The sequence below is a fragment of the Sinocyclocheilus rhinocerous genome, unplaced genomic scaffold, assembly GCF_001515625.1.
Source record: "Sinocyclocheilus rhinocerous isolate Xijiao unplaced genomic scaffold, SAMN03320098_v1.1 scaffold1238, whole genome shotgun sequence".
Classification (NCBI taxonomy): domain Eukaryota; kingdom Metazoa; phylum Chordata; class Actinopteri; order Cypriniformes; family Cyprinidae; genus Sinocyclocheilus; species Sinocyclocheilus rhinocerous.
The window spans coordinates 521,230-545,266 of NW_015662954.1; the positions used below are offsets into that span (position 1 = coordinate 521,230).

Below are 24,037 nucleotides of genomic sequence, written 5' to 3' on the forward strand. Positions count from 1 at the left end.
TAGATTCTTCCTGGTTTTGGGGATTTTTTTTTTTTTAGGGAAAGAACATTCCAGTTCACTAAAAAAAGGACTTTGTTTGAGACAGCACTTAAAATGACTGACTTCCTGATCAATGCTTTAATAAGAGAAAGGGTGATGTTAAAGCAACTACATAAAAAAAAGTTATTATTGTTGCAATTCCATTTGCTTCCACTAAGCCCTTCACTTTTTAAGCAGTCTGAGTTGAATTAACGACAGAAAATTGTGGAGAAGTCTTCATAGTAAGATGAATTTCAGCACACTCTTTAACATTAATAATCACGTGAGCTTAAAAGTTTTGTTCCATTCATTTCAAAATACAAAAACAATAATAATTAAAATAATATATATATATATAGTTACTGAAGAGGGTAAATCATACCCAAATTGTCTTTATTACAACTGGCAATATTTATTTTTCATATAATCCTGAGGAAGATCTCAGCACATCCATTAAAACTACGAAACCCACAAAAGGAAGCAATTCTGGTCACAAATCTTCAAAATCGATCCAAGATTACAGTCATCTATCACAAGTCCATAAGGACACTGTATAAAAAACACTGGAAATAAAAAAATATTTCCAGTTTGTTTGTGTAAATGTACATGTCTACACTAAGACATGAGAGGTCCATGTTAGTGTGATCCATGTGTATTACAGCTCTGTTGCAGGTCCCCATTCAATGTCATCAGTTTCATCATCATCTACACTAAAATCATCATCTCTGTCGTCTTCATCGCTGTCACTGTCGCTTCCTCTGATCTGTGTTCTCCGCATTTGCATGGCTTCATGATGTGCCAGTCTAAAAGAAAAGATTTATAAATACATTTAAAAATGAAAAACAAATGCATTTAGTACTTTATTCTTCTGAGCTAAACTTGACAGACCATGCATAAAGACTTACACTATAAATGAAGGGGAGGGTTTCCTTTCTGGTTCTGCCATACGGGCCTGAAACAATAAAACACATGGGAATGTGTTTCACATCAATTTCTACATCAAGCATTTAAGAAATATTTAATATTGAATGCATCCAAACAGCTTAACATGACTTAGTCAAGTAGAGCATGTTCCTGGATCACCATCCTTGTTGGTCTTAGAACAACATCACTATCAACCAATCAAATTTTAGGGTCAAGGTTACATTTACCTCTGGGATTAATGATGTGAAGAACAGGGGCTTTTAGGGGCAGGTTATGGTTAGGGGAAGGGAAAGGGGAAGGGGAAGGGGTTGGTCCTAATATGTATTTCAATCCAGGAACATGCCCTACTTGACTAAATCATGCCATACTACTCAGTGTAAATCAGTGGATCTGCCAATCAATCAGATATTAGGGTCAGGGTTAGGATTACCTTTGGGATTAGGGGCATGAAGAACATTGCCAACCATAATTTTCCTCTTCTTGTAGAGGTAGGTTATGGTTAGGGTAAGGGTTTAGTCTTTGGGCCTGTCCCAATACCCACACATGCATGATTTATTTTGTGTATTTGGCTCAAATGTTCAAATGGCTGTGAATGCCACATAACTTTTGATTACCTGATGGGACACACTTACAACACAGTGTTGTAAGATTGCAATTACTTGTACTTTACTAATAAACTTCTACTACTAGTAACATTTTTCAGACATGTGCACTTCAAGTAGCCAAGACCGCAAGTGTGGGTATTAGGAAAGGTCCTTTGCCGGAACTACTAAGGATGTAGATCCAGGAATCTGTCCTACTTGACTTAATAATGTTGTGATACTCAAACTTAAATTAAGGTTGAATCATCAAATCATCAGATTTTAGGATCAAGGTTAGGGTTTCCTTGGGATTAGAGGCATGAAGAACATTATCAACTTATTTCCCTCTGCTGTTAAAGGTAGGTTATGGTTAGGGTTAGGGTAAGTCTTTGTTGGCCAAGGGTGTTGATCAAGGAGCATGTCCTATACTTGAATTAATAATGCTGTGCTATTCAGTCTGTAATTTGGTGGATCTATCAACCAGTCAGATTTTTTTGTCCTACTTAATAATGTTGTGCTACTCAAATTTGAATTAAGGTGGATTCATCAACTAATCAGATTTTAGGGTCAAGGTTAGGGTTACCTTGCAATTAGTGGATTGAAGAACATTATCAACTTCAATAATTTCCCTCTGTTTTTTAAGGTAGGTTATGGTTAGTGCAAGTTGTCCTTTGTTGATCCTACCAAGGATATCGATCCAGGAACATGTCCTGCTTGACTAAATTATGCTGTACTACTCAAACCGTGTGGATCTACCAATCAATCAGATTTTAGGGTCAGGGTTAGGGTCACATCTGGGATCTCTGGTGTATAGAACATTTTCAACTTATCATTTCCCTCTGTTTTTAAAAGGTTGGTTATGGTAAGTTTTGTCCCACTAAGGATCAGAGATGGGCAGCTTCGGTCCTGGCAGTCTTGCAGTCCACTGTCTTGCAGAGTTTAGCTCAAACCCTAATCAAACACCTGAACAAGCTAATCAATGTCTTCAAGATCACTAAAAAAACTACAGGCATGTGTGTTTGATTAGGGTTGGAGCTAAACTCTGTTGGACAGTGTCCCTCCAGGATCGAAGTTGCCTATCCCTGATGTGATCCACGAACATGTCCTAATTGACTAAATCATGTTGTGTCTGATTGCGCGATAGGTCAGTCGAATGGGAAATAGGTATATATGGTACCTGTTGTAGTTTCTCCTCTATGGCTGACAGTGGAGGGGTCTCTGATTGGACTTCTTTGGGATCTGGTGCCCTAAAGTTGGGCGGAACATCGGAAGGTGCTGGTGGTGCAGCCAAGTCACCAGCACTAAAGTCTGAATCTGAGAAACTCCGCTGTGAGGGGACATCGTCTTGTTGTTGGGGACTGCCAGGGACAAAGCGTGGAGATCGGGGCTCTGGAACATGGAGGATGGGAGGTATTTCCCCGGGAGGTAGGGTGTACTCGGGCTCTTCCTCCAGGTATGGCTCTGGGTCATAGGAAGGTTCAGGACTTTGATTCTGCCCAGTGGCAGGCTCCGAGGAGCGGGCCAGTGCAGTGCCGCGGTTTCTGGCGATGCCTACAGAGGGCTCTTCCAGGTCCTCGTTGTCTGTGTAGGCTTCACCATCCGTAATTGCCTCACCGTCGGTTTTTAAAGTTGAAAACGTATAATTACGTTAATTCTACATGATGTGAGTGCACCATTTAGTACCATAATTCTCTCTAGAGTTCTTACCGCAACTTCAGAAACCCAGACCGGTTTAGATTGCTGCTGCCGAATCTTATCTTTCAAAACATCATACCACATGTTTGTATTAGGCTGAAGATCAATACGTGCTGTGAAGGAAACCGAAAAACCAGAGATTGTCTTTTAGAGCACATTAAAACTTTCTGAAGGTATCTTCAAATAAGATTCAAACGGGGAATTTGAGACGGGCTTCAAAGGTGTACCGGAAAATAGATGACTATAGTGTTTCCTCAGCTTTAAGGCCTGAGCATATAGGCGACGAGAGCTCTTGTTGGAGCCTGGCATGTATTTTTGCCTCATTGACTTCACGTCTTTTCGACTATGAGGATCCAAGAAGAGCACCATGGGATGGTACTGGATATAATTCAATCTTTCTACTGCACTGGGTGTAATGTCCAGCAAGGGATGCTTTTCCTGCAAGTGAGAGCAAGTTACAAGTGTTTGGTTTAGGCAATGTTGGTTTATTTTGACAGCATTACTCTGTATGATAATAAAAAGTTTACCTGCTCTGCTATTCGCCTCACTGTGTCCAGTTTGATGACACTGGATGAACTTTCACTTCCACTTCTGGGTACCATTTCTATAACCAATAAAATAGGAGAATTAAAGGGATAGTTCACCCAAATATCAAAATTATGTCATTACTCATCCTCGTGTCGTTCCAAACCCCTAAGACCTTCATTCATCTTCGGAACACAAATTAAGATATTTCTGACCCTGCATAAACAGCAACGCAACTGACACATTCAAGGCCCAGAAATGTAGTAAGAACATTGTTAAAATAGTCCATGTGACATCAGTGGTTCAACCGTAATTTGATAAAGCTACGAGAATAATTTTGTGCGCAAAGAAAACATGCGTCGTGGTACTCTCGAGAATGCGCGTCAAAGACTGACATGCAAGAGAAGAAATTGTTGAATAAAGTCATTATTTTTGTTTTCTCTGCACACAAAAAGTATTCTCAGAGCTTCATAAAATTAAGGTTGAACCACTGATGTCAAATGGAGACAGTTGTGTTGCTGTCTATGCAGGGTCAGAGAGCTCTCGGATTTAATCAAAAATATCTTAATTTGCGTTCCAAAGATGAACAAAGGTCTTACGGGTTTGGAACGTCATGAGGGTGAGTAATTAATGACAGAATTTCCATTTTTGGGTGAACTATCCCTTTAAATGTTTGAAAGTGAATAACCTTCAGCAGAAATGTTAAGAAATATTGATTTCAAAACCTACAACCAATTTTTCATACCTGCAACTTCAAATTCCTCTGGCAACTCTCGGGCCAGCTTCTCATTTGTAATGTCATTCAGAGGACCCAAAATGACGATAGGCCGTTTGAAATTGGCTGCAAATGAGCAAGCATACATATGTTACAGCCAAAGATTCTGTCAGAAATAATGGTCTTTTTAAAAAATAAAACTCACTAACCCTCTCTCAGAATGACTTTCTCATATGCTGGAAATTTGCCTTGAATCGTCAACTGTAGGAGGTCATCGCGGGTTCTTTTGACATTCTTTTTGGCCCCTCTGAGACCCCGTAACTTCCAGAATTCGGCTCTGGGGCCGGAGGCCTGGCGTTCAGCTGCACTAATTCTCTGTGCCTGCTCTAAATTCGCCAAAGTTTCAGCCCTGAGATAGAGAAAGAGAATCAGACACCTAGAGTACAAGCAGGAACTATAATGGAACATACCTAACAAGCATACAAACTTACCACAGCTTTGGAAGGAAAACTGAAATCTACTACTAACATACCTGGTCTGGTTAGGAATGGTGCCTTTGTCCAGCTCGTGTAGATCATTGCCCATGCGCACAGCTAGCCAGGTTCCCAGCTTCCCGCGGTGCATAGTGTCCACCACTCTGAACACCTCGCCTCTGGTGAAGCTCAAGCCAATACTGCTCTCAGCCATGTGGTCAAAGTGTGTACGGATGTAGAAAGAGTCACCAAGGCTGGACTTCAAAATCTTCTTATAGACTAAGATGTTAAGATTAATTTGGATCTGTTATTCGTAACCCATTTTACTTTCCCAATGGGTTTATGTTCACAATAAGACAAGGAACCTATTGTCTATTTAGTATTATAAAAACTAAATTGGGTCAATTTTGATTTCATGTTGACTTCTTAATCCTAATAAGGAGACACAAAGGCACTCACTGTCCATTTTGTTCTGAGTCCGGATATCGATACGGTCACCAGCGCGGATGTTCATGAGATACATAGCTGCTTCCTCTCTGGTGAAGTGATTGAAGTCCACACCATTCACCTACCAAAATAAGAGTCTTGAAGAAAGGTACCACTGAAAGGTTTGATCATGTATGACATGTACGTGATTCTTTGGTCCTACCTCCAGTATCTGATCACCCTCTTGCATGCCTTGTCTCTGGGCTGGACTGTTGGGCTGGACTCCACCAACAAAGATGCCAACATCATTTCCTCCCACCAACCTCAACCCAACATTGCCCTCCTTCACAAAGCTGACGTGGTTCTGATCTGAGCTGTACCTGATATAGAGAAAGTACATCATTTAAAAAAAAAAGTTTAATTGGTTAATCAAATGTTTAATTTGTTAATTAAACGTTTAATCGGTTTAATTAAATATAAATATAATAAAAAAGAAACAGTATTAATTAAATACATATAAAGTATTTATACATTATGGGAATATTTTTGTACTGTCTTTATGCTTATTTAAATATAAATATATAAAAAAAACTAAATATAATAAATAAAATAGAGATCATGTATTTATACATCATGATAGTATTTGGTGTACTGTCATTATGCATTTTTTAATTAATTATAATTATTAAAAATATAAAATATTTAGTGCTGTCAAATGATTAATCGCGATTAATCACATCCAAAATAAAAATGGTTGTTTACATAATATATGTGTGTGTACCGTGTATATATATGTACAGTATATGTAAATACACACAAATGCATGTATACTGTATATTTCATATCAATATAATATATATATATATTTAAATGTATATAAAACATATATAAGCGTAACATATTTTTCTTAAATATATACATGCATGTGTGTGTATTTATATATACATAATAAATATACACAGTACACACACATATATAAAGCGCTGTACAAATAAACTTGAATTGAATTGAATATTATGCAAACAAAAACTTTTATTTTGGATGCGATTAATCGCGATTAATCGTTTGACAGCACTAAAAATATTACAATATTATAAAATATTATTATTCATAATATTCTAAGTTAACTACAAATATTTGTACAGTACATAATAGTATTTGTTGTAGTGTCCTTGATTTTAATTATACATATTAAAAAACAAAAACAAAAAAATAAATATAAAGTATTTGAACATCATGCTAATATTTGTCTGTTTTTAATTTATGCTTCTAAATAATTATACATATTTAAAAAACAAAAATATGAAATAAAATATGTATACCCCATAAATTAATTTAAGCTTATTTAAATGAACTATATATATAAAATATACACAATATAACAAAATATACAAAACATTTATCTATATAATATATATTATATTTAGTAAATATAATAAATTAAGTATAAATAAGGTATTTATACATCATTGTTGTGACTTTGATTTACACTTATTTGTGCTGTCATAAGAAAAATAATAAACAAAAGCCTTTTCTTTATGCAAAATATTAATGATTATTATTTCCTTTTAATTTTGGGGTGAAATATGACCCTCTCATGTCTTGTCTTTGATCTGCACACAAAGAAACATTACATTTCTCACCCCAGGTTTGGTGTTGGCACTGCGTCTGGAGGAAGTGAATAAAGTGGCTCCTCTACAGTTTTCGCTGAGATAAAACAGTTACAATTTAGTACCCAATAGCCACTCAATAATTTGCAATGCATTATGGGGGCATGCTTTTAGACTGCTGATACTCACAACTCAAAATGGTGTGGTTGGGAACAGACACGTTAGAGCGGAGAGTGCCGTTAGCACGTGGGAAACTGAAAGAAAGAGTCCATATTCACATTCACACAGTGAGTCACTATGATCATGTATAACGTCTTAAGGAATGGTTTAGCAGCAACAAAGGTGTTTATTGACTTACAACAGGCATTAACCGAAATGCCTGTTGTTCTTAACCCAAAAGGAAATTGACTCATACTTTCCCAAAGCCTGTTTCAATATGACATAATTAGCTATTATAAGTGTGGATTATATAAATATAAGTCTGAGGAGCCATTTCTGACCTGTGATCGCTGTTGTGGCTGGGACTCTCAGATCTCCTGACAGGCGATGGGGCTCTTTCTGATTCAGAGGAATCTGGTGGACAAACCAAAACCACATTATTACAAAGATGCACAGATGCAGAAATATTCAGGAACACGAAGGCAACAAGTGCATTATTCAGACCTTCAGAGGGTGGTCTGGCAGGAGCGGCTCTGAGTGAAGAATCCTGTCGGCTGTTGATGACCGACGCTTGCATTTCAGCTCTGAGACAAAACAATAATACAAAACTATGTGTGTCACCTTTACATGCACAATGATAATATAAAATAAATGAAAGAGCTCTAGTATCTCTTACCCTGGTCTGCTTCTGGAGTTTTTACTGATTGGAGACTGTGTTCTCGGAGGAGAGTTGTAACTTACATCTGATTCAGATTCTGAGGGAGCTGATTAAATATGACAATTACAGCGCATTATGTGTTATTAGCAATTTGAAGGTAATTTAAAATGCAATTGGAACTATTTCAAACTCAAATAAATAGCTAATGACATATTTAATAGGATTTAAACAAATGTGATGAATATTGTGTGTTTATAAATATTGTATAATGTATATGAAAGGTTACAGTAATTTACAAGTGAATATTTACACATTAATATTTAATTAATGTACACATGAATAATGAATATTTACAGATTCATATTTAAATAAATACTTTTCATGCTTGAGATTGAGGAACAAAAAAAGGACAAAAATAATTTTTACGTCATCAAAATTAAAAATGTATATGCATGTACTGATATGTAATTTATAAATTTATGGAAAATGAATGTGCAAATATTAAAGTGAAATGTGTATGAACAATTAGAAAATGTACTTAAATAGAATTTATTTAAATAATACAATTTTAATGTACACATGAATATTTAAATATGTAATATTTACTCTGATATTTAAAGCTGCAGTCCGTAAGTTTTGCCTCTTTGTCGCCATCTCTGTTTGAAAACCTGGAATTGCAGCTGTGTGCGGAATTATCTTCCTTGCTGGGCTGTGAGTCGGCACGGCTCCAGCGCGGATGAATCTAATGTTTTGAGGAGTATGTGTGGCAGTCAGTCACTGCACCGGTGTGTAATCCCAGGCTATCTGTAATCAGAAGCAGATTTATAACTGGAATATAATTTAATTTCATTCACATGTGTTTCATAAAACAATCATTTCTGGATTAAAATCTGCCAAATTAAATGATACATTTAATTATTCCAGCTGCTGTGAGAAAAGGCTATAAACGATCGGCCACCTGCAGGATCCTCACATGCGATAGTCTAGTAGCCGGGACAACTTCTTTATGTTTACAGACGTGATGTAATGACGCAGTGCCATGCTCGAATTTCCCGCGAAAACCTACCCGTATCACTCATATTAAAAAACATTATTATAAGCTAACTGTTGTGAATCGGGCTAAAGTAAGGCGATAGTTTTGAACACTGGCTGGTTATGTACTTGCTCAAATATTGATTTCGGATCATTTTTAACCAAAAAAAGTTACGGACTGCAGCTTTAATTTTGCATGTTCTTTTTCATATGTTTACATTTAGAGTACATTTGCCGTCATCTAACGCTCACTTAAAATTAATCTTTAAAAACACTAATAATTGAATAACAGTGTTAAATATAATCTTTATCAAAAATAAAAATGATTACTGTGTTATTAAAAAAAAAAGCGAAAATATTTACGCATTAATTTTCCAAGAATTTATAAATTTCATTAAAATGCATACATATACATTTTACATTTATGCATTTAAATGAAATCTATAAATTCTTGGAAAATTAATACGTAAATATTAATGTGTAATGTAAATTTACACAATAATATTCAGAAAATAATGTATAATAATATACACATTCCTTTTTAAATATTTAAGATTGAAATGTAATATTTACACTTCAGCATTTAAAAATATTTTTCATATTTAAAATTAAGGTGCGAAAAATGACAAAATATTTTCATACCCTCAGCATTTAAAAATTTTTATATTGTGAAAAAATAATGTGTAAATATTCATATTTAATGTGTATGAACACTAACAGAATGTTGTTTAATTTACACATTCATATTTAGAAAATAATGTATAATAATATACACATAATTTCTTACATATTTCATATCAATATTTATTATTTACACATTAACATTTTCATTTAAAAGTGACATACAAAAGAAAAATGAAAGAAACCTAATTTTCATGCCATCAGTATTTAATATTTAATCTGGACTATTTGGTTTATGATTGGCTCGTACCTCTCTGTACAGGAGTTGAGGGTTTTGCCCATTTTGGGGGATCCATTACAGGGACTGACACGACCTCAGGTGTCGCCCTGCAAGAGAAAGAGGGCAGATGGGAGGATGAGAGAAAAAAGGAGGATGGGGGGATACTTAATTATGCTCGTCCATGAAGGAAGTGGGAACTAATGTAAAATCATTGATGATTAGGAACAGAGGGAGATATTCACCTCAGGGTTTCTGGGGGTCTCTCTCTCATTGACAGGGGTGGGCTATCCATATCCATAAGTGATTATATGGTCAAATTGAAGTCCCAAAAATCAATGATTCATAAGGACAAGCAGAAAATACTACAGTAAACTAATTAGATCCATATCTATGATACCTCCATCTCTATTGCACCTCTGGATGTGCAGAATATTAACACTATATGTGTTGTTTATGGTATTATTTGGATAATGTGATTGTATACTTATAAATTTAGATCTTAGATCCAAGATTATCTACATCTTAGAAGCAATATTTTATTTTCAGTGACATAAATTAACATACTACAAGAGAAAAGTCAGGTTGATTCGGTGTCTTTTATTTTAAAAGATCACACATATCACATTTTCAGATATCACAATGAAACAAAATTACATAAGTGTATACAAGCAACATAATGCAACAAAAATAAAAGCAAATAAAAAAAAACAATAGAACAAACTGTTTTCTCATCGTGAGCAGACAGATGATCGGCCCTACTGAAAGAGCCCGATGCGAGGCCTCCCTCATGTGTACCTGTATCTATTGTGCGACTCCTGGCTGCGCTGAGGTCCGGTACTATCGTCCGATTCAGACTCTGATGCAGCTGTATGGAAAAGACATGCTCTTGAATGAGTCTGCTAGAATGGCCACAAAAATGGGACAAATAAGTCTGCTGTGGGGTGAAAATCACCTCTGGGTGGAGGCCTGTAAGGAGACGCCATGCGGCGAGGGAAATCCTGAGACATGCTAAGAGAGGAGGACTTCATACCCGGAGGAGGAAGATCGGGAAGCACCCTGGGAAAACAGATATGAAGAGGCAATGAAGACATTTCTAGTTCAGTAGTTGATATATCATTAAAACTTGTGAATTAACAAAGGGTGACATGCATGTTTGAGAACTGTTAAACCAAGGGTGTCCAAACCTGTTCCTGAAGGGCCACTATCCTGCAGAGTTTAGCTCCAACCCTAATTAAACACACCTAAACCAGCTAAACAAGGTCCTTAGACTCACTAGAAGCAAGTGTTTTGGAGCTGGCTGGAGCTAAACTCTGCAGGATGTTGGCCCTCCAGTAGCAGGACTGGACACCCTGTGCTTTACTTAACTTCTTGAACATCATCCGGTCTGATAATTGTTTAAAGAAAGGAACTGGTTGGGAATAAAAACAGGTTTCTCTGTTTCCAATCATACTTGAGATAGACCAGTCTTTTAGACAATTCAGTGACTTATCGATATTGAAAATGTGGTTTCATTTGGATTGGGTGTTTGCTGCTCATGTTGTGAATTCATACTTGTATCTGGAGTGATTTTCAGGTTTGGGACTCTCACGCCTTGGGGGAGGAGAGGCGCTTCGGTCTGAATCGGACTCAGAAATGGCTGGTCACACAAAACAAATGGCCATTAAGCTATTGAGATTATATCAATGACAACATTTATGCATATCATTAACTGAATCTTCAGTCTTTAATTCCAGAGTTGGTATATATGTAATATGGAAAAATCAGCGATGCTGTGTCAGAGCACTTTTGAGGCAGACCTCTGCGAGGCTGAGAGGCAGTGGAGGAGTTCCAGTTCTGGGTGACAGGTGAGGCTCGAGGGTTTGGCAACGCAGAGATCCCGGAGAGAACCCTGAAACAGACAAACAAACATGTGAGCCATGCATCTCACCCAAACAAACAGCAACATTAAAAGACTAGCAAAAAACAAAAAAAACAAACAAACAGAAAAAGGAAAATAAAACAGCAAAACAAAACAAAACAAAACAAAAAAAAACAGTCAGAACCCCCCTTGCAAAACAAAACATCCTGAAAGAAAAAAACAGACAAAGACAACAACACTTAAAAAATAAAAATAAAAACAACAAAACACCGTCAGAAAAAAACAAAAACAAAACAAGAAAAGACGAACAAACAAACCCAGACAGAAAAAAACAGCAAAACATAAATAAATAAATAAATAAAATGTAATTTCATAAGTAATTTTATAAGGCATTAATTAGTGCAGTTTCATCATAATTTCTGAACAAAAACTAAATACAACATAATATACAGTATAACTATGGTGCTGCAGAGTCATAATTGTCTATATGCACATGGGGCCAATAAATTCACATGAAGCCTTATTTACTTGTATCGGTCTCTGTTATCAAGAGTGCCATGTCTTGACGCTGGAGGCGAGTTACTGCGGTCTGATTCAGATTCTGAGGGAACTGCACAAGAGCCAAAGCATCATTCAGCCACTTACATATACAACAATGGACAAAGTATTGAGGTCAAAACTTCTCGGTCATGATAATCTATGATTGTCATATTCATAAACGAGTCCCAATGAGTTTTGTTACTAAGACTCACCTCTGCGAGGGGGCATTGATTGAGCGGGTGGTCTTGTGAGTGTAGAGCGCAAAGGAGGCGATTCTCGTGGTTTTGACACAGGATTGGCACGATTTCTGTGGATTAATGAGCTCTGTTAGTGCAAAGATCATTTAACTAAAAGAGATTAAGTCAAAGTTGAGATGTTCACCTGCGAGAGCGACGGTCTCTTGGACGGGATGTTCGGTTTGTGGGGAGGTCAGAATCCAGGTCTGAGATTTCTTCGGGCAAAAATTGAAAAGTTAATATTAAAACCCACCTTATTAGTGTGCTGCAGGGATGACGTATTATTGTAGGCCAAAACATGTACATTTTTTTGCATTTCTGGCTCCACCGTTCTGAATTCAATGGCGAACAGGTAAACTCATCTACTCATATTGTTTTTAAATAGACTGAAAGAGTTGTCGAAAGCTAAGGTTAATGGCGGTGACGTTGAAGCAAGCAAAGCTATGGGTGCTCCAGAGAGGGAACAAAATGTCAAAAATTCTGTCTTAGAATAAAGGCTTTTTACTTTGCTTACTATGCGAGTGCCTGGATGTGGATCTTTTTGTATTTTGCAACAGAATCTACTCATCATTTTTGGAAAATAATCCTATTGGGGTTTTTGAGGGAACCAGTGTGATGCCATCCGGGTTGGATTACAAAAATGCGTCATCATGTCAGCGCTCTATATGGCACAGATCAGCTGTGTGCTGTAAAAACATCTACACTCACCCTCCAGCTCTGAGCTACTGTCTTGCCGCCTCTCGTCGGCACTGTTTTGAGGACTGTCCTCCACTTCAGGAATGCTGACGAGGAACTTTCTGTCATCCCTCAACACCAACATGGTCAATTTACCTCTAGACTTCTCCACCAGGTGCTTGGTCTCCAGCAAGGACAGATTTTCTGTCGTCAGGCCGTTAATCTAAACCAGAATTTTCAAAAAGGTTACACAACATCCACATGCGTTGGAACGGTTTCTAAAGAAGCAGTTCTTCACCTTTAAAACAAGATCTCCTTCTTGAAGGCTTCCCTCTTTGGCAGCCAGACCAGTGGGAGTCATGTGTTTGATGAAAATCTGGCTCCCCAACTTCATGCCGTACTCTAGAGAGAAACACGTTAAAATCTTGGCAAGAACCACTAATATTGGCGCAATGCAAAGCCGTTGAGATTCTGACCGTCTGTGGGTTTTTTCTTGATAAGGGTTGTTCTGACGGGTTTGTCTTGCACATCCTGATTGGGAAGTCTCTTGAAGCCGGACATGATAGGAAGGTCGTGACCGTTACGGTCAGGTGTCACGCTTCGAGTTCGTCGGTTACGGCTGGGGTCGGTGTTGTGCTGACCCCTCCTCTGTGGCATATCGTCGTCTAGTATGTTGGACTGCGAGGCAGAACGAGTAGGTCTGTTGCTCGCAGGGATCTGAATTGTGCGTGGCCTCTTCACAGTCTACAAAATGAACAAACAATTTAACATTTTTTATTTGTACATTTATTGAATTCAGTTCAAATGCAAACATTTTATATGAGTGTTTACTTTATGAATGTTTTACCGAGATGATGATTTGGCAATGATTTCACTTACAATGTTTGCCGTTTTCCCACAGTTCCTCAGATTTTGAATAGTGTAAAGTGAGGTGACCTTCTCCATCGAAACGCCATTCACCATAACTATCTGATCCCGTGTCCTGTGGGCAATAAATCACGTGATTCTCTATCACATAAATAATCTGCCAAATATGTTTGAGTTAGTTTTTCCGTCTTGTACACAAACATGACAGGTCGGACAGGATTAGACAGGATGTGTGGGAGGAAGTTGTGTTCGTCTGGATGTGTACTCACTGAAGACGACCCATGGCGGGCCCGCTGGGAAGCACGTCAGAGACCACCACTGCTGTGTCCCCGTTTACTGGCTTGTCAAGCCCACCTGAGACCGCAAAACCAAAGCCGACCTTGGAATCCTGCAAACGAAAGAATAAATAAACAAAAGAATGAATGATCAAACAAAAAATGACAGAATGACAGAACAAGCAAAAAAAGAATGAAAGAATAAGAGAAGCAAAGAAACAGAATGAAATGGACAAAAGAAAGAAAGAAAGAAAGAAAGATCAAATGAACAAAAGAAAAACAACAGAAAAAAATAGAACAAATGAGTGAAAAATAAATGAAAGAATGAAAAATAAAACAGAAAGAAGCAAAAAAGAATGAAATAAAACAAGATTTAACAAACAAAAAACAATGAAAGAAAAACTAATTTCTAAAAAATTAGAAAACAAACAAAAACGTGTTCAAAATAAAAGAAACAACAACCACAAGAGAACAAATAAACAAACACACAAACAAAAAAGTTCAAAAGAAAGAACAAACAAAAATGAACCAAAAAACAAACAAACAAACAAGAAAGATAAAAAATTATGAAAGAATAAAAAAAAGAAAAGGGAAAAGAAAAATCAAATGGATGAATAAAGTAATTAAAAAAGACAAAAGAGCGAAGAAAAAAAAAAAAAAAAAAAAAAATGATCGAATGAAGGCAACTTCTTTCTATACTGAAATGCACCACATGACCCCAAACTTGACATTCCAAAATTTCGGGTGTGTCCTAGTGACAGGTGGAAACAACTCTTATGACAATCTTGGTATCACAATTGCTCGCTAAACTTTTCCGTCTCGACTTTCAATTGTTAGGGAAACTCTACACCTGGTGTCTTGTTCTCTGACACACCTGTAACAGACCTCGATAAAGGTGTGGCTAAAGCGAATTAAACCCTCAATTCGCAACTTACTTTCGATAACGTGACCGTGTGCTGCTCCCATATCGTCATCTCCTCCATGTCTGCTTTCTGAAACGAAAAAGAAACAGCTACATTCATATGTGCAACATCAAACAAACAACAACAAATACACATTGTTTACAAAGCTACCAAACAAAGATCTGTTCAGACGAAAAGCACCAGTTTTTGAAAGCCTCACTTCTTTTTGAAGGTCCAGCACTCGGCTGTTGTTTGTCAGCTCGGCCGAGCACGAGAAGGAATGGCTGAGCATGCTCCCACCTGCTGAATTCCTGCTGTACAGGTACATGGGGGCGGAGCCAGCACATGACATGAGCGATACCCGACACTTCCTCACCAACGGCTCACCAAACCAATACACAGTCTGACAATACACATCTCTCACTGAGTAGCTAAAATCTCTGGCCTGCCATTTGGTTTTGAAACTGACCACTGGAAACTTGCCAACATACGATGACCTAAATTACAAATACTAGTCAGTTGTGACTGGTCCAGCCATTATCAGTACCATATCCTTTTCCAAAGTTCATGTTTAGCACGGCTGATACAAATTAGTTTCTTTATTGTAAATAATGAGCAATGAATGCTTTCTAAAATTTGCTGAATTTTAATACCTAACATTTTTATTGTTTTACGTGTCCCCAAACAAAGACCTGCAATCACCACGATATACTTTGAGAGCAGTTTCTATTGGACTAGAGAATTCCTGGAATGTGTCCCATGTTTTTATTGGCCACTGATGGCAAGCAAAGGTCACAGACAGTCTCTGTTCACAAAGCTGATCAACCATAGCAAAACGAACACATCTACAAACACCACTCATTTTCTTCAGAAAATATAAAAATCTAGCTGTGAAACTGAGTGTCCCCTAAAAAAATTAACACATTTTATATAAACTAATGAACATACTGTATTATATAAACCTATACATATTATATTAAACTATTATATAAAAAAGACTTTTATTCACCAAGGAGGCATTAAAGGGATAGTTCACCCAAAAATGAAAACCTACCCCATGATTTACTGGTGTCAAGTCATCTTAGATTTATGTGACTTTCTTCTTTCAGGCGAATACAATCGGAGTTATATAAAAAATGTCCTGGCTCTTCCAAGCTTTATAATGACAGTGAATGGGTGTTGAAATTTTGAAGTCCAATAAAGTGCATCGAACCATCTTAAAAAGGGCTCCACACGGCTGGGGGTGTGTGTGTGTGTGTGTGGTTAATAAATGCCTCCTGAAGTGAGTCGATGCATTTGTGTAAGTAAGATATCCATATTAAAAACGTTATAACCGTACTTTCTAGCTTTCGCTAACTGTCGTTCACAAACGGTTAACAACACAAACGAAAGTGGTGTTCCAGCGGATGATGGAGGACGTAGGCATAGCGTAAACTCTGGTGAGAATATGCTAGTCTCGCAAGAACCAAGTTTTGTTTACATCAAAGGAAAACCAGTCTCCTCTTGGCTCATATCAAAATGGCTTGGCTTCAGATATTTTTTTCTTTACAAATCCTCGTTTTGTACTTCAATTTGTGACCAGTGTTTTGATTTGCTCTCTTCTCTGCGCTTCTGCATTCGTCATTTCTCACCGGAGCTTACGCTACACCTATACTAGAGATTAGCTAGATATTACGATTTATAAAGTTTTAAATATGGATTTTTTCTTACACAAACATATCGATTCGCTTCAGAAGGCCATTATTAACCCCCCGGAGCCATGTGGAGCACTTTTTATGATAGATTTATGCACTTTATTGGACTTCAAAATCTCATCACCCATTCACTGCCATTATAAAACTCGAAAGAGCCAGGACATTTTTAATATAACTCTGATTGTATTTGTCTGAAAGAAGAAAGTCATATACAGCTAGGATGGCTTTAGGGTGAGTAAATCATGGGGTAATTTTCATTTTTGGGTGAACTATCCCTTTAAATTGATTAAAAGTGACAGCAAAGACATTTGTAATGTTAAAAAAAGCTGCATTTAAAATAAATGCTGTTCTTTTGATTTTTCTATTAATTAAAGAATCCTGAAAAACGTAACAGTTTCCAGCACAACTGTTTTCAACATTGAGAATAATAAGAAATGATTTTCGATCACCAAATCAGCATATTAGATTGATTTCTCTTCAATATGTGATTGAAAATTCAGCTTTGCCATCACAGGAATAAATTGGATTTTTACATATATTCAAATAGAGAACAGTTATTAAACCATAATAATATTTCACAATATTACTGTTTTTACTGCATGTTTGATCAAATAAATGCAGCCTTGGTGAGCATAAGAGACTTCTTTCAAAAACATAAAATACCCAAACTTTTGAACGGTACTATATATATATATATATAAAAAAAAAACTATGACTACACAGGACACTATATATTACTTTGAAATTGCGTAGATTTCTGATATGAAATGACAATGACTACTGTTGATGACTTCATATGGTTTTGAAGAACTTTTATATCATTTTCAACAAGAGTTTTAATTAAATGAAAAAAAGTGATCAAGTAAAAAGTAGGCTAAAAACATATTTTTCTCAAACCTTGAATACATGCGAGTGTATACAATCATTATTTTAAAAAAATTAACAAAAATATATTTCATGGTAAAAAGTTAACTTTGCTTTTTCGTAAATTATTTCATAATACAAAAATCTTTTAAAAATGAACTTGAATTCTGAAATTATAGTAATGCACATCATGGATGGGATAAGAACACGTTTTCAGAATAAGTTATTTCAGACAAAAAACGAGCATTAAGCCATGTAATTTGTCATCCACCACTTTTTTCTGTGCAACATAAAAGATATCTTGATGTCACGGTGTGTTTTCTCTCTCTACTCAATGGAAGTTGGTAACAATACAGTTTACATCACACTATATGTTCTGCAGAAGAAAGAAAATCATACAGGTTTGGAACAACATGAGGGTGAGTAAATGATGACAGAATTTTCATTTTTATGGTGAACTGTCCCTTTAAGAAAACTATCCCTAGCAAACATAACAACATACTAAAACCCACTCTGAACACCTTAGCAACCACATAGCAACAGGCACAACGTTTAATTAGCCGTCTAGTTGCTAAAGGAAGCTGATGAGGTTACACTGGCAATCATTACACTGGCCTGTTAATGATTAATCTGCACACTGGCCTAGTGAAGGTTTCTGCATATATTGGGCTTGAGGAAGCAGAACACGACGATTAACGCTTAGTAACTGTAGCATGTGGGTCAGTGACATTTAGTATAAGTGTCGACAATCAGGGTTGTTTTAGTATTATTTATATAATATTACACTATTTTTACTATCTTGAATTAGGTTTTATTTTATATTTCCAGTTTTTAGTTTTAGTAACTTGGTTATGTGCTTTTGTCAGTTGTATTAGTTTTTTAATATTTTTATTTAGCTTTAATATAATTTTATTTCAGTTATAGTATTTATTTCAGTAAGTTTCCAAAGCAAAATGTCTAATTTCCAATTAGTTTTTTAGGTTTAGTTTTTTTAATAGTTATAATTTATATTATGTCAGCTTTATTTCAAACAGCAAAAACCTAAAAAAATAATTTGTCATCCACCACTTTTTTCTGTGCAACATAAAAGATATCTTGATGTCACGGTGTGTTTTCTCTCTCTACTCAATGGAAGTTGGTAACAATACAGTTTACATCACACTATATGTTCTGCAGAAGAAAGAAAATCATACAGGTTTGGAACAACATGAGGGTGAGTAAATGATGACAGAATTTTCATTTTTATGGTGAACTGTCCCTTTAAGAAAACTATCCCTAGCAAACATAACAACATACTAAAACCCACTCTGAACACCTTAGCAACCACATAGCAACAGGCACAACGTTTAATTACCAATGGAACACGGCTGGATTTCCCATATCAAAGACGTGGGCTTCATCTCTGTAGTAACATAAAAATAAATTTAGGAAGTGTCAAAACCTAAGCACACTTTTTCCAAAAACCCAAGTGTGGTCATCTTACTGGAATCATTTCACACCCTCAGGCCAACAGTCTTGACAGGAAATGTAGGAGGAATGTACAAATGTCAGATGGTGTTGTTTTAATGTATTCCCCCTCAAACACTTTCATAATAGGAAGTCATAGGTTTCTGGTGGTCCAAACCAGTTCTTCATAACTATTTACATTTGCTGTTCTGCATCATAGCAGAAAACATTAGGAAACAAAGAACATAGATGTTTCTACACATCCCGCCAACAGGGAGCATTCCCAGAACTTTGGGTAACGCTCTGGCAAAGTTCCTCCAAAGTCATGAATGAACATTCTTTAACAGAATGTTCATTCAAAGTAATCAGGTCTTTAATAGCATTCCCATAACTTTTGCAATACGATAAGCAAACGTAATGCTCTCTCTAATGTAGCCTACACATAACCAAGACAATCCATTTTAAAACCTTTAATGCCTTGAACATTCAGATAACTTAATGGGAATGTTAGCAAAATGTTCTTAAAACACAGGCTAGTTTTGTTAGTAGGGCAGGCTGGCCGAAACCTTAAGACATCAACACACCTCCTTTTCAGAGTGTAAAAACTCATAGGCTACAATGACAATTGAATACAGTTGATGGGAATACTACATATTGTACTAACCAAGCAAAAACACGTCCTTCAAAACTATTGTATCTTCGGTTCAGACATGTGAATAGCATCACTGAAGAGAAATGTGGATATATGGGAAAGCTGTTTCTTGAAACCACAGTGAAACTACAATGCACGTATTGACTCAAATGAGTGGCAGAACCAGTAGAGCCAGATTAGGAGATGGTCCTCACTGCAGAACACAAGATCCAGGGGGCGAGGTTGGATCCAGATCCAACTCCTCCCGCCTTACATATACCTAAACCTACCCGTCTCCACCCCCTGATCCCTAAACCCACCCATCTCCACCCCTAAACCTACCATCTCTAACCCCTAGATGTGGATCCAACCCCACCCCCTGGATCTTTGTTCTGCAGTGAGGGGCTACTGCAGATTAGGCTAAATTTACTGCAGCACTGTTTCAATCATTTGTCCCATTACTTTAACCGATTAAAGTACCTCCTCACTGCAAACGCGCTAAACATTGCTGTTGAACTTGCTTGTCGGCCTATCAGTGATATTCTTGGTCTAGTCTAAAACTCACTGGTTCTCGGTTCATTGGGAGTCAAAAAAGTCCTACAAACGGTTCTCTGTTCGGTTCAGTTCACTCGAGAATAACTTTTTCAGTACACTGATTCATTTCGTACGATTCGTTCAGACTGGATTTGTAAACTGGCTCGACGTGTTCATTAAAAAGATTCGATTCAAAAGAACATTGCTATCGCTCAGTTTATGATTTTTTTTAATGAACAACGGTTCTCATAATGTAATAGATCAATTAAAATGAACCGACATTCACATAGCTGTCATAGTCTGAATTTTAAATGACTAAAAATAAGCAATTTTACTGTTCGTTTCTAAAGGAAACCACTGTATGTTCACAAGACAGTGGTTTAAAATTAAAGGACATGTCGCGACGTATGTTTACTTAAAAGACTTACAACAATTAACAATGTTTCTCTTATGAATGATATTAAAGTTCATCAACATTAGACTATTCACATTTAGCGGTCAACAAATCTGAACTTGGCTACAAACATAATTTTACAGGGAAGTCGCGACAGAACAGAAAATGCTCAAAATTGAGGACCAATAAAGTGTCTTTTTGCGCAAAACAATCTGGCAACACATACTACACGAACAGCTAACTCAACCTAGAGAAGCAGAATATAAGAATCATGCATACGTTAATCTAAAATATGATCTAAACTACGAGCTGTAAATTCAGAGACCACACGAAGCAGGATATGTTTACATAATATCACCAATTATTTACAATTTCGCCGTAATTTCCAGTAACATCATATTAGCATGATTTCTGAAGGATCATGTGACTAAACATTGCTGTTGAACTTGCTTGTCGGCCTATCAGTGATATTCTTGGTCTACTCTAAAACTCACTGGTTCTCGGTTCATTGGGAGTCAAAAAAGTCCTACAAACGGTTCTCTGTTCGGTTCAGTTCACTCGAGAATCACTTTTTCAGTACACTGATTCATTTCGTACGATTCGTTCAGACTGGATTTGTAAACTGGCTCGACGTGTTCATTAAAAAGATTCGATTCAAAAGAACATTGCTATCGCTCAGTTTATGATTTTTTTTAATGAACAACGGTTCTCATAATGTAATAGATCAATTAAAATGAACCGACATTCACATAGCTGTCATAGTCTGAATTTTAAATGACTAAAAATAAGCAATTTTACTGTTCGTTTCTAAAGGAAACCACTGTATGTTCACAAGACAGTGGTTTAAAATTAAAGGACATGTCGCGACGTATGTTTACTTAAAAGACTTACAACAATTAACAATGTTTCTCTTATGAATGATATTAAAGTTCATCAACATTAGACTATTCACATTTAGCGGTCAACAAATCTGAACTTGGCTACAAACATAATTTTACAGGGAAGTCGCGACAGAACAGAAAATGCTCAAAATTGAGGACCAATAAAGTGTCTTTTTGCGCAAAACAATCTGGCAACACATACTACACGAACAGCTAACTCAACCTAGAGAAGCAGAATATAAGAATCATGCATACGTTAATCTAAAATATGATCTAAACTACGAGCTGTAAATTCAGAGACCACACGAAGCAGGATATGTTTACATAATATCACCAATTATTTACAATTTCGCCGTAATTTCCAGTCAAACAGCTTACATTTCAGCAAAATGTGAAACATGACTCAGGCCAACACAAACAATCGATAAACACAACAAAGCAGAAAAGAAAAACACTCGACTCACCTTATTATGTGTCCGCTTTAAAAACTAATACTAAAATTCACAGGTAATGCCGTATTGGAGGCCTTACAGGGCCTAGCACCTGCAGTTTTCTAATAAGGTTTCGTTATATTTCCCAGCATCTATCTATACAGCACCTGATCGTGTACCTGTAAGCAGGGGGAGGAGTTTAATACAGGTGGGTTGGGCAGTTTCGTCATGAAGCTAGTTTCTATACCAAACACAGTGACTTTTTCATCTTATTTTCCATTATGTCCCACCAAATAATTGTGGAATGCATAGTGTCAAAATAAAATAGGTTAAATTGAGTAAGCCTTTGTGTTAAAATAAGACAAGATAATTTGAGGTTTAAATTGTTTTTATAGTATTATCTACTGTGCTATAAAAAATGTTTTTAGATTTTTTTCCCTTTGTTATTTTGTCAAACAATACTTTTAGATGTCTTTGGGAAAATATTTTTCATTTTAGTGTAAAATAATTGTTTCCCCTACGCTATAGCGCCCTCATCAGGAAAGTGCGCTATTGGCGCGGTCTCACGCCTGAACAGCGTTGCCAAGTTCGCGATTTTACCGCGGAATTGGGCTACTCTAACACTGTATCATTGCCACGAGTTGAAGCGACCCCAATAACGTGATATTAAGACCCTGGAATGGGAATTTTACCAGGGGAACCTCTCCACAAAAACAAACAAACAAACAAACAAACAAACAAAAAAAAACATGTATTTTACCACTCGTGACACGAACTGGGCTAGTTTTGAGTAGCAATTGGGCGGGTTTTGTGTTGAAAATATGGCAACCCTGCCTGAAATGCGTAGCTGCTGCTAGCTTCTGTCCCTCAACTAAACAAGATTCCAAACCAAAAATAAGGTAAGATTCCTTAAAATAATAGGAAGAGTACATATATTACGCAACATAGCAGGCTACCATGAAATGCTTTTTTGTGCCACTGCATTTGCAAGTTTACATTTTCAAACAGGAATGAATAAACTTAACTTAATGGACCATGGTGTCAAGTGTAATACAAAATGGTATATAATATTATTGAATTATGGCATTTCATACATTTACAAAAGGTATGGTGTTACCATGATTCTTGACACTGGTACCAAAACTATGATACTGTGATGGTAATATGGCATCATTTGAAGAAGTACCTTACAGAATTATTAAGATCAATTGTTGTTAACCAGAGGACAGGTGACCACTTAGTAAACTTCCAAAGAGCCAAAGAGATCAAAGCCACTAACCGGTTCAACGCACAAACCAACATATTTATATACTTCTAGAGAAAAATCAAGAAAAACATCAGCTAAGCACTCTGAAATTAAAATGTATACAATAAAATTATTTTAAAGGGGTCATAGGATGCTACATGCACTTTTACAAGTTGTCTGAACTGAAATGTGTGTACACCAGTGTTTCCCAACCGGGGTGCCGTCTGTCAAGACAAGAGCAGGGGTGCCGTGTAAAAAAATCATTTTTAAATATTTTTAAATTGCTAAAATGTTCAAAAAAGCATCTATCCATTTCTGATGTCGCCAATAATTAGAGATGCGCCGAAATTCCGGCTGCCGAAAATTAGTTCACCGCTCAGGTTTCACTTTCACGTGGTGTGACCATTATAACTAGCTATCTCACAATGTTTACATATGAATAAAAGCCTACATGAAAATCTGTCATATAAATTGGTCTCTTCATTAGAAATTAGCCTACTGATTGCCACCATGGACAAAAAAATGTATAATATTAAAAATATCTGTATGACATTATATTCTGCAGTTCTTCCCAGCTGTACCGAATATCTATACTTTTCAAAGTATCATATAGAATTTAGAAATTCTAATAGTGACAAAATTAATTTTGTAGGGTGCCACAAATTTGTTAACATTTCCAAAGGGTGCCGCGACTAAAGAAAGGTTGGGAAACACTGATTTAGAAGACGAAAACCAAACAAAGTTAAGTCTGACACAGAGAAAGGGACCGATGGCCGGCCAGCCGGGGTTCGTCTTTATTTAACCCTCTACCGCACGCATTATGATAGACCTATAGAAAAAAATATT

The 24,037-nt window shown here is 36.5% G+C and overlaps 1 protein-coding gene across 1 annotated transcript; it reads right to left on the reverse strand.

The window, feature by feature from the left end:
* Window positions 1–414: 414 nt before the first annotated feature.
* LOC107728571 (tight junction protein ZO-3-like) lies at window positions 415–15,413 on the reverse strand. Its single transcript, XM_016538789.1, is given in 31 exon segments — window positions 415–821; window positions 924–970; window positions 2,701–3,147; window positions 3,150–3,331; window positions 3,446–3,656; window positions 3,746–3,822; window positions 4,489–4,584; window positions 4,668–4,867; window positions 4,991–5,210; window positions 5,391–5,499; window positions 5,581–5,737; window positions 7,001–7,064; window positions 7,157–7,221; window positions 7,468–7,540; window positions 7,631–7,710; window positions 7,803–7,890; window positions 9,748–9,824; window positions 10,513–10,582; window positions 10,670–10,773; window positions 11,269–11,353; window positions 11,514–11,605; window positions 12,104–12,185; window positions 12,328–12,422; window positions 12,497–12,566; window positions 13,060–13,249; window positions 13,325–13,428; window positions 13,503–13,770; window positions 13,906–14,008; window positions 14,163–14,281; window positions 15,104–15,160; window positions 15,291–15,413. Coding segments are annotated over 31 exon segments (3,888 nt in total). The 5' UTR covers window positions 15,399–15,413; the 3' UTR covers window positions 415–673.
* Window positions 15,414–24,037: the final 8,624 nt, after the last annotated feature.